The 12,178-nt window shown below is 43.8% G+C and overlaps 1 protein-coding gene across 2 annotated transcripts in view; it reads right to left on the bottom strand.

Annotated features, from left to right (window-relative positions):
- Nucleotides 1-12,178, bottom strand: part of SMYD1 (SET and MYND domain containing 1) — a 39,936-nt gene that overhangs the window by 16,159 nt on the left and 11,599 nt on the right. For both annotated transcript variants that reach the window (XM_003984235.5, XM_045054535.1), the window contains exons 2-3: nt 9,133-9,309; nt 5,447-5,660 (exon numbers count right to left, since the gene is read on the bottom strand). In XM_003984235.5, coding sequence (XP_003984284.1) covers nt 5,447-5,660; nt 9,133-9,309 — 391 coding nt within the window. The remainder of the gene's footprint in view (nt 1-5,446; nt 5,661-9,132; nt 9,310-12,178) is intronic.

Below are 12,178 nucleotides of genomic sequence, written 5' to 3'. Positions count from 1 at the left end.
TGCTTAGAGAGTCTGCAACAAAACAATTAATCTCTTGTTCTCTAGATGACTCCAAAGGACCCTCAAGGTGAGCACCCTGGGAGAGTACTGTACTTGACAAAAAACAAAGCCACCTTGGAAGCTTTTGGTAGCTGTATTCTAAAAAGGCCAAAGATGGAAACGTTGGTTCTGAGAAGTCTCCCTCTTTTCCTGTTTCTGGGTCTCACATGAGTTTTCCCCAGTATCTATTTTGGTTTTTCTCCGTGACCTGCTCTGCCTTACTCTGTGTATGTGTGTGCATGCACATGCGCATGTGTGTGTGTGTGTGTGTGTGTGTGTGTGTGTGTGTGTGTGTGTAGATACAGAGGGCTGTGTGCCTCCCCTGCTTCCTTTGCCTACCCACCCTCAACTCCTATAGCTGCTCATAAAATTGACACCTCTTTTTGATTGTTTTGGGTCTGGTGGATGGATATTTTTTACTCCTGTTCACAATTTTAAAATCTGTTGAGTGTAACACTTAACATATATCTTTGAATGCAAGACAAATCAAGTTGGTTACTACTTATGTGGCACTCTATTGATTTCCTTTCCCCCCAAATCACTTATTCTTTATAGAAACAAATTCCAAATACCTTTTCCGAAAAAATGCATAAGAATAAATACAACCTAGAATACATTAACCACTGCACACAAACGTCTGCTGTCTGCATAAATACGTATGTAAACATGTGCTACACTGTGCTCATGCATATGCATGCATGCACTCACGTGGCTATGTGTCATAGATATTGCAGGAATGTCCCTTTCTCCATTCAATCTCGCCAGTCATTCAGCAAATACATGAAGTCAAGCCTGTCAGTACCACTAACAAGCTGTTACCTCGGGCAAATTTCCTTCTTCCCTGAGCCTCAGTTTTCCCATCTGTAGGTTGGACTAGATGATCTCTAAGAGTTCTTTCAGCTCTGCACTTTGGTGATTATGTGGTCCTGTGACTCTAGTCCCTGGACCACTTTAGGGATACCCAGGATCGGTCTGTGACACCCATTCACCCCAAGGCTATAGAGCATAACTGCTAAGAGTAAAAAATCTAGAATCACCTGCCAGACTGCTTCTACTCCTTTCTTGGATACCAGCCCATTATCACTATGTGGGCTTTGGAGATAACATAGCCTCTCCAGGCCTAGGCTTCCTATTCTATAAAATTGGAGTGCTAAAAGCAATGATTTCATCTTGTATTTAAAGATTGCATAAAATAAATATATGGAAAGTTATGATGGTTAATTTTATGGTTAATCTGGGCTGTAGTGCCCAGATATTTAGTTAAACAGTATTCTGTATATAACATTTAAATCGGTAGACTAGGGGTGTCTGGGTGGCTCAGTCAGTTAAGTGTCCAACTTCGTCTCAGGTCATGATCTCACAGCTTGTGAGTTTGAGCCCCATATCAGACTCTGTGCTGACAGTTCAGAGCCTGGAGCCTGCTTTGGATTCTGTGTCTCATCTCTCTCTGCCCCTCCCCTGCTAGCTCTCTCTCTTTCTCTCTCTTTCTCTCCCCAAAATAAATAAACGTTAAAAAGTTTAAATCAATCAATCAATCAATCAGTAGACTCTGAGTGAAGCAAACTAGCCTGCATAATGTATAGGTGGGCCTCATGCCATCAGCTGAAGCCCGTATTTTTTTTTTACATTTTTAAAAAATACAGTTTATTGTCAAGTTAGCTAACATACATTGTATACAGTGTGCTCTTGGTTTCAGGGGTAGATTCCCATGATTCATTGTTTACATACAACACCCAGTGCTCATCCCAACAAGTGCCCTCCTCAGTGCCCATCACCCATTTTACCCTCTCCCCCAACTGCCCCATCAATCCTCAGTTTGTTTCTGTATTTCAGAGTCTCTCATGGGTTTACCTCCCTCTCTGTTTAAAACTATTTTTCCCCTTCCCTTCCCCCATAGTCTTCTATTAAGTTTCTCAAGTTCCACATATGAGTAAAAACATACGGTATCTGTCTTTCTCTGACTTATTTCACTTAGCATAATACCCTCCAGTTCCATCCACATTGCTGCAAATGGCCAGATTTCATTCTTTCTCATTGCCAAGTAGTATTCCATTGTATATATAAACCACAGCTGTTTAAAAAATATTTTTTAATGTTTATTTATTTTTGAGACAATGTGAGAGACAGAGTGCAAGCAGCGGAGGGGCAGACAAAGGGAGACACAGAATCTGAAGCGGGCTCCAGGCTCCGAGCTGTCAGCCCAGAGCCCGACATGGGGCTCGAACTCACGAACCATGAGATCATGACCTGAGCCAAGGTTGGACACTTAACCGACTGAACCACCCAGGTGCCCCAAAACCACATCTTCTTTATCCATTCATAAGTTGATGGACATTTGGGCTCTTTCCATGATTTGGCTATTGTTGAAAGTGCTGCTATAAACATTGGGGTGCATGTGCCCCTATGAAACAGCACTCCTGTATCCTTTGGATAAATTCCTAGTAGTGCTGTTGCTGGGTCATAGGGTAGATCTATTTTTAATTTTTTGAGGTACCTCTACACTGTTTTTCAGAGTGGCTGCACCAGTTTGCATTCCCACCAACAGTGCAAGAGGGTTCCTGTTTCTCCACAATCTCACCAGCACCTGTTGTTTCTTGAGTTGTTAATTTTAGCCACTCTGACTGGTGTGAAGTATTTCCCTGATGATGAGTGATGTTGAGCATATTTTCATGTGTCTGCTGGCCATCTGGATGTCTTCTTTGGAAAAGTGTCTATTCATGTCTTCTGCCCATTTCTTCACTGGATTATTTGTTTTTCGTGTGTTGAGTTTAGTAAGCTCATTATAGAATTTGGATACTAACCCTTTATCCAATATGTCATGTGCAAATATCTTCTCCCATTCTGTCGGTTCCCTTTTAGTTTTGTTGATTGGTTCCTTCACTGTGCAGAAGTTTTTGTCTGGATGAGGTCCCAATAGTTCATTTTTGCTTTTATTCCCCTTGCCTTTGGAGACGTGTCGAGGAAGAAGTTGCTGTGGCTGAGGTCAAAGAAGTTGTTGTTTGTTTTCTCCTCTAGGAGGAGATGGTTTCCTGTCTCACATTTAGGTCTTTCATCCATTTTGAGTTTATTTTTGTGAATGGTGTAAGAAAGTGGTCCAGTTTCATTCTTCTGCATGTTGCTGTCCAGTTCTCTCAGCGCCATTAGCTAAAGAGACGTTTTTCCATTGGATATTCTTTCCTGCTTTGTCAAAGATTAGTTGGCCGTATATTTGGGTCCAGTTCTGGGTTCTCTATTCTATTCCATTGGTCTGTAATATCTGTTTTTATGCCAATACCATACTGTCTTGATGATTACAGCTTTCTAATAGAGGCTAAAGTCCAGGATTGTGATGCCCCATGCTTTGAGTTTTGTGGGTTTTTTTTTCAACATTACTTTGGCTATTCAGGGCCTTTTGTGGTTCCATACAAATTTTAGGATTGTTTGTTCTAGCTTTGAGAAGAATGCCAGTGCAATTTTGATTGGGATTGCATTGAATGTGTAGACTGCTTTGGGTAGTATTGACATTTTAACAATATTTATTCTTCCAATCCATGAGCACGGAATGTTTTTCCATTTCTTTGTATCTTCTTCAATTTCCTTCATAAGTTTTCTATAGTTTTCAGCAGACAGATCTTTTACATCTTTGGTTAGGTTTATTCCTAGGTATTTTATGGTTCTCAGTGCAATTGTAAATGGGATCGATTTCTTGATTTCTCTTTCTGTTGCTTCATTATTGATGTATAGAAATGCAACCGATTTCTGTACAGTGATTTTGTATCCTGCAACTTTGCTCAATTCATGCATCAATTCTAGCAGTTTTTGGTGGAGTCTTTCAGGTTTTACATGTAGAGTATCATGTCATCTGCAAAAAGTGAAAGTTTGACTTCTTCTTTGCCAATCTGGATGCCTTTTATTTCACTTTGTTGTCTGATTGTTGAGGCTAGGACTTCCAACACTATGTTAAACAACAGTGGTGAGAGTGGACATCCCTGTCTGATCTCAGGGGCAAAGCTCTCAGTTTTCCCCATTGAGGATGATTTGAGTTGTGGGCTTTTCATATATGGCTTTTATGAGGTTAAGGTATGTTACTCCTATCCCAATTTCTTTGAGGGTTTTTATTTTTTTTTTTTTAAATTTTTTTTTTTTTTTCAACGTTTATTTATTTTTGGGACAGAGAGAGGCAGAGCATGAATGGGGGAGGGGCAGAGAGAGAGGGAGACACAGAATCGGAAACAGGCTCCAGGCTCTGAGCCATCAGCCCAGAGCCTGACGCGGGGCTCGAACTCACGGACCGCGAGATCGTGACCTGGCTGAAGTCGGACGCTTAACCGACTGCGCCACCCAGGCGCCCCATCTTTGAGGGTTTTTATTAAGAAAGGATGCTGTATTTTGTCAAATACTTTTTCTGCATCTATTGACAAGATGATATGGTTCTTTTCCTTTTTGAAGTCTATAACTGAACAAAGACTGACCTCCCCCAAACAAGAAAGGATTCTGCTAGCAGACTGCCTTTGGACTTGAACTGCAACTCTTCTCGGGCCCTCTGCCTGCCAGCTTACCAGCAGGTTTTGTATTTACTAAGTCTCCACTATCACAAGAGCCAATTCATTAAAACAAATCTCTTCTTCCTCCCTCCCTGCCTCCCTCCCTCCCTCTCTCTCCACACACACGCACGCACGCACGCACGTGCGCGTGCGCTATTGGTTCTGTTTCTCTAGAGCGCTCTATCACAGAAGTTCTGGCACATGGTGAGGACAGGAGATGTAGAGTATGATCATGCTATTGTTGTTATTACAGTAACCTCCCCCCTTAGCCCACTCATCAGCACCACAGAAGGAAGACCCGCCAGTTGGAAGACATCTACCCCCAGAACCCAAGGCCTGAACCTGCTGATCCATGAAGCTCCTACCCCCATGCATTGGCCTCTTATGGCTACAAGAGCTCTGGTTTTGCTGCTCCAAGGCAGCTCTCTCCAAAAGTCCTTCCTCTTGTCTCCCTAATGTCCATAACACACAACTCCAGGCTCTCTATTATCCTGCCTACCATACCTGGGAAAAGGAAGGATCTCATTTCCAGAGTGACTTGGGCAACAAGGGATGGTGATTGGGTCTTTGCTCTCAGTATAAACAAGAGAAAGTAGAAAGCACAGATAAATAAGAAGGTCAATTCCTATCCAAATCTACCATGCAGGGATAACCAACAGTTTGTGTGTGGGATGCCTGCTTCTGATAGGGTGGGAATGACTTTCTGGTAAGCAAGGCCAGAACAACAGAAATGGGATGAAAGTTCTTCACTTTGGGCCTCTGACCCCTCTGGTCCTTCTCTCGGCCTCCCCTCCCCCGCTCCAGCCTGGTAGCTTCTGAATACTTCTTGGTTGACCAATCCCAGCTGCCACCTCCCACCCCCGCCACCTTATGGGGGATCATACCACGCCAAAGATGTGTGAGATGTACTGCATGCTGAACTGCTGGCTCTGGGGTGGCCAGTACTGTAAGAAAGTGTCCACGTCCACCCGCAGCTCCTTTTGCTCCTCCTCCCCGAAGTGCTCCACGTGGTTCTGCAGGTCATCCACAGCCACCAAGCAGCCCTCTGTGAGCCCAGTGCCCTCTCTCTCCACCCGCCACATGATGCGGGCCGCCAGCCTGTGGAGAGGGGCAGGGTTAGGGATGCCCCAGCACAGTCATTCATTCAACAAACACTTACTGAGCGCCTAATGCATGTCAGGCACAGGGCTGACCTACATATATGGAATTTCTTTTTATCGTGGAGCCTTTATTTTATTTTATTCTTTTATTAATTTTTTTAATATGAAATTTACTGTCAAATTGGTTTCCATACAACACCCAGTGCTCACCCCAACAGGTGCTCTCCTCAATGCCCATCCCTCACTATCCCTTTTATAGTGGGGAGACCTTAGTTTAAAAAATAATAATTTAAACTAGCATTAAGTGCAATGCAAAGAATAAACTAGGGTAGAATAAAAACATAGTAGAGGGTGACTGGGGGAAGGGATGCCAAGGTGATTAGGGGAGGTGATATTGAGGATGATACTCAAGCTGAAAATGGAATGACTAGGAGCTGGCTCTGTGCAGATGGGAAGGAGCAGTAAGTACATAGACCTTGAAGAAGGAATGGGCTTGGAATGATGGAGAAACAGCAGGAAGTCCAAGGTGGGTGGAGCATAGTGAGTAGGGAGTGGAGAGCAAATAAAGATGGAGAGGTGGGCAGGAGCCAGGTCATGTGGGGTCTATGAGACCATGAAAAAGGCATCTGGGGACACTGAGGTATGGCAGCCTGGGTCTCTCCTGATAATATGGCTAACTGAGATGAGCACTAGAGAAGGAGTCTAACAACCTGGGTTCAAGTCCATTTCCACTTACTGTGTGACCTTGGGCAATTCCCTGGACCTATCTAAGGGCCAGGAAAAGATGATAATACATATCCCCTGATATAATATTTGGAAGACAAAGTGGTGTAACAGATGTCTACATGTGTGTGAACTTATCTGTAGTCTTAGTGATTAAAGAAAGAAGTGGGAAAGACAATCTGGGTGGGGAAACAGTATAAGAAAAGGCTCGGAGGCAGCTACAGGCTTGGCATATGCAGGAAGCAGGGAGGGGAGGGGGCTGGCCTGGCTGAGGCAGAGGGCTCTGAAGGAGGAGGGGAGGCAAGGTGGGATAGGAGGGAGCCCTGGAGAGCACAGGGTATGGAGTGTGAGACAGAAGGGTGCAGTTCATCTTGAGGACAGTGAGGGTTACCTATTTGGTAGCCTATGCCCACTAGATGAAGCCTATGAATGAGGGGCATTTTGGCAACTCTCGGCTACTCCTTGAATGCATGCTGGCCAAGCACCTGCAAGGGGGTGGGGGCCTAAGGCAGATCTTGTCCCTGAGGGACCTCCTTGGCAAATAACAGGCCCGTTTCTCCTCTCGTTTGAGTCACAGAGTTATTTCTGACAAGATGCCCTGCTGGCAATCCCAGGTGCCTGGGAACTGAGGTATCTCCACATGGAGCTCAGGACAGCACTGGAGAAAATATGGCTCCAGTAGGGTGTCTGTTGCCTCCAAATATTAGGGAAATGGTCCCTAAGTGTCCATCAATGGATGAATGGATAAAGAAAATGTGGTGTGTGTGTGTGTGTGTGTGTGTGTGTGTGTGTGTGTGTAGATATATATATACACATATATATACTGTATATATAATATATAAATATAATATATGATTATATAATATAAATATATATAATATACATGTGTATATAATATATATACAGTATATATATATGTATAAAATGGAATACTATTCAGTCATGAGAAAGGAGGAAATCCTTCCATTTAAGACAGCATGGATGGACTTTGAGGGCATTATGCTAAGTGAAACAAACCAGACACAGACAAAAACTGCATGGTATCAGTTATGTATGGCATCTTAAAAAAGAAAAGAAAAAAGTCAAACTCATAGAAACAGAGGAAAGTGGTTTCCAGGGTCTGGGTAGTGGGGGAAACAGGGAGAGGCTAGTTAAAGCACAAACTTTCAGCTAGGAGATAAATAAGGTCTGAGGATCTAATGTAAAACATAGTGACTACAGTTGACAACACTGTACTGTATAATTATAATCTGCTGAGAGAGTAGAACATAAAGGTTCTCACTTGGGGAAAAAAAGGATAAATATGTCAGGTGATAGGTATGTTAATTAACTAGATGGGAGGTGTCCTTTCACATTGTATACACACATCAAATCATCATTATGTACACCTTAAATATCTTATGATCTTATATGCCAATTGTACCTCAATGAAGCTGAAATTTTTAAAACATGAAAACAAAATAAAATTGCAAAAGAACATGTTTTTAAAGAAGCAGGATTTCAACAGGTGGAACTACGGGGATGGGGAGGCTGACTGAGCCATTTCATTTTGTAGTTTCCTAAAAATTACTAGGATATGATGATTCCATTCTGTATTTGAACTTCCCACCCTACCCACTGAAAATGGTCCCAACTTCCCCTTCCCCTTCTCCTCTGCTCTCCAACACCACCTCCCAAGCACTGACCTGCAGCCCTATCTTGCGGTGTTGGCCCTGAGATTCCTGGCCGCAGCCGCCCTGGGGATGCCACTAACTGTTGTGAATGTCTTTCGCGTATAATGAGTGCAGAGGGCTGTGTGCATAAGCCAAGGGACTAGTGGTCTATGGTTACTTGAAAAGCTCTGCATTTTATCTTGGTTTACCTGTCTGTTTTTTCCCTTTGTTCATTTGTTTTGTTTCTTAAATTCCACATGAGTGAAATCTGACTTATTCCACTTAGCATAATCCTCTCTAGCTCCACCCATTTTATTGGAAATGGCAAGATTTCACTTTTTGATGGCTGAGTAATATTCCATTGTGTATATATACCACATCTTCCTTGTCCATCCGTCAGTCGATGGACACTTGAGCTGTTTCTGTAATTTGACTATTGCAGATATGCTGCTATATAACCACAGAGAACAAAGTGATGGTTACCAGAGTGGTGGGTGCATGAAATAGGTGATGGGATCAAGGGGCGCACTTGTGATGAGTGCCGGGTGATGTATGGGAATGTTGAACCACTATACTGGACACCTGAAAATAATATTCCACTGTGTGTTAACTAATTAGAATTTAAATAAAACCTTTAAAAAAAAAGCTCTGCTTTTTTGTGTGTTTAATTCTGCTGGAATTAAATAGCTCAGCTGCTGTTGAGCTCTAGCTCATTTTGCCAAATCTTCAGAATTTTTTCTTTCAAGAGAAACCAGAAATCCTAACTTTTTTAATGTGGAATTTTCCAATTTTTTTAAACATTGGCAGATCAAAAATTTTTTTTTTTAAAGTTAAACACTAGGGAGCCGTTGAGAACAGGTCTGCAGTCAAGTCTAGACGGGTTGTGGACTAAAACCATGGCCACAGACACCCAGTTCTAGATGGGCTCCCACACCTAAAGGGAGTGCACAGAGATGCCCCTATCCAGTCTCTCTGAGGCTCTACCCTGATCTGCACTCAGCCTGGCTTCCTTGGGCCTGGGAATGCTTGTCACTAACGCCTTCCCCACCTGACACTTGGGAATCCCAAACACTAGCCCCGGGGCCCAGCTCTGACCTGATGTTCTCATTGGGCACCTTCCCATATCTCTTGATGGCCGAACACTCGTTCTTGTGGTTCAGCCAAGCATCCTTCTGGCAGGTGCGGTCACAATAGTGGGCGAACTTGCACTGTCCACAGCGATGAAGCTTCTCCTGCCTCTTGAAGCAGGTATGGCACACAAAGTTAACAAGGCTGGGAATGAAGGGAGAAACAAGTGATCGGGGGTGGCACAGCAAACAGGGACTGCACTGGACATTGGACCCCAACGTGGGGACACTACTGCATGCTGCATATAAGCCTTTCAATTTAATTCCGCAAGTGTAGATTTAGACCCATATGCGGTAGGCACTGGGAATACATAACCTGCATGAGAAAGCTATGATAGCGGCCCCATGGGGTGTTCCTGGAACACACTGGAACAGACACTTGAGGAGCCCAGGAAGTCTTCCAGGCCAAAGGAGTAGGTGGAAATTCCTCATGGTTCCCTCGCCAAAAGCCACAGGTCACTGGTACCATAGCACTCTGTGTGACATGACCCTCTTGTTCTTGAAAGGCAATGCCCCTTTCCCTTGAAGAATAAAACTCATAACTACCTACAATATGATGGGACGTGAAACATGATGTATTTTTTGCAAAATGGGGTCCGCGCATTCTGATGTATGTCACAGTTCCGTGTGTTTTGCAAGAGTAACAATTACAAGGTTACTGATGTCACGGAGGTTACCCGCTGTATTCTCCTGACTCAGAGAGAGAGAGTGGAAGTGACACGGAAGGTCATGCCTGCCCACTCAGTGGGAGAGGGAGAGATGAATAGGCAGATGAGGTTCCTTACCCCGTATTTCCCACCCCCCAGTGTTCCCAAGAGAGAGCTTCGTGTCTCCCAGGTTAGAGCCGTCTTTCAGGCAGAAAACAGCACAGGCTAGTATGATGGAAACCTAATACCAAGAGTGAGTGAAATCTGGCGTGATGCGCAGTATCTCAGTATCTCTGCAATGTGGAGAAAAGAAACCCTGGCCACTGAAGCCGAAAAATGATGAAAACAAGCTCAGCAGTCTGCGCAGAAACGCTGAGCTCCCTGGGAAAAAATGGGTATGTGAACTCAGACTGGAGTTTATGGTCTATGTAGCCGAAGGAAAGTGGGTGCAGCAGGGCAATCAAGCAAGATTCAGTGACCAATGCTAGGGCGCTGGGCTCAAGGAGACCAAAGGTCAGGCCCTGTGGCCCCAGGAGGGCATCAAGAAATGGAGAGAGGTAGAGAGCCAAACTGAGGGCACTGCTCAGGCTATTGCTGTAAGCTAGGTCCTGGGCTTCCTGGAGTCCAGTTTTCAGCCACTGGGTGGCCAACTCAACACACTGCTGTGTCCCCATCTGCTGTGAGGTATGTTGCTTATAACTTGTTACTAATCATGAAATACTCATGGGCATGGAAGGTTAGTGGTTATAAGTTTAGAGCAGGTTCAAAGTTATCCCCCTAATAATGTCTTCCTCACTCCCATGCAATCCCTTAAGCTTTCCCAATGGGAGAGGAAGAGTAGAATCACACTAGCATATTTAGAATATGCTATATTTGCACAGAATCTGCAGCCCATCGTAGCTATACCACAGAGGGTATTCCCTGCTTGAGAAGGTCATTTGTCATGAGCGCTCCAGCAGAACAGAGCAGATAGGCTCATGCAGGACCCTGACCATTTAGTTGAATCTTCAAACCCCTAGAAATGGGGAGCTATGAATTTCTCCTATCTGCCTCAAGTCAAGATGGCATTCTCTGGCAGAAATGTGAAGTTCTTCAGCAGAGACTGAATTGCTGAAGAACCCAAGTAATTTGGATCCCAGTGAGGCTCCAAATCCTGTCTCCTGGCCACTCAAGGGTGGATACTGGGTCACAGAGTTTTATAATTACAGGGCCAAGAACAGAGTATGGTATCCAGGTGCGGTGCTATAAATGCTTTCCTGCAAAAAACTCAGTTATTTGAGATAAAATTAAAAATCTAGTCACTGGTACGTCCCAGGTTTTCTCAAAGGCACACAGCCAAATCAGAGCTTCCCTCCATTTGTCCATATGATGCTACCTTTTTTAAATAGCTTGAAGTATGACTGACATACATATCCAGAATCTTTAATTTGGTAGACTCTGACATGTGCATATACTTGTGAAACCATCAACATGACCAAGACAGTGAACCTATCCACATTCCCCCAAATTTCCTCATGACATTGAATTTTTTAACCTGAAGTGGGGTCTTCACCTTTATGGTATTCCAAACGGTCAAAATCATTTTGAGCTTTCAGTTTTTCATCACTTATAACAGTATGCTAAGCCATGAGTCATCTCCAAGTCTGAGAGCATCTCTTAGTTTGGGATGGGGAAGGAGGAGCAGATTCTCGCCTCTGGGGTATCAGGACTCAGACCAGGAATACAAACCCAAGGCAGGAAAGAAAGGGAAATGGTCTGGAGAGGGGAGAGTTAGAAGCAAGTATGATCATGCAGGCTGCCACTTGTGACTTGTCACTTGGAACTCCATGCCTATCTGCCCTAGGGATGTCCATCAGGGAACAAACCCGCACTGGATTGCCCTAACGTTTTATACCCAAACTGATATTTTTAGAACATTCAAGCATTATATCCTCATATTTTTATTTGTACACATATATTCACATTCGTATACATCTTTCGTGTTGAAACTGGAATTTACACCTACCAAATATTATGCATTGCAGTTCTCGCACCATTTCACTGTTTCACATTTTAAAAAGGACCACAAACTCCAGGTGGTCACCTAGAATGACAAAAGTTCTTCTGCTTTATCTTTATGAGCTCCACTTATTTCTTTCTTTTTTAAAATAAAAAAAAATTAATGTTTATTTTTGAGAGAGAGAGAGAGAGAGACCGAGCATAAGTGGGGGCGGGGGGCAGACACACAGAATCCAAAGCAGGCTCCCGGCTCTGAGCTGTCAGCGCAGAGCCTGATGTAGGACTTGAACCTATAAGCCATGAGATTATAACCTGAGCTGAAGTCAGACGCTTAACCAACTGAGCCATCTAGGCACCCCTGGGGTCTGC

This window comes from Felis catus, chromosome A3 (genome assembly GCF_018350175.1).
Source record: "Felis catus isolate Fca126 chromosome A3, F.catus_Fca126_mat1.0, whole genome shotgun sequence".
NCBI lineage: Eukaryota > Metazoa > Chordata > Mammalia > Carnivora > Felidae > Felis > Felis catus.
Note: the sequence above shows the minus strand (reverse complement) of the source record. Positions and strands in the feature narration are given on the sequence as shown.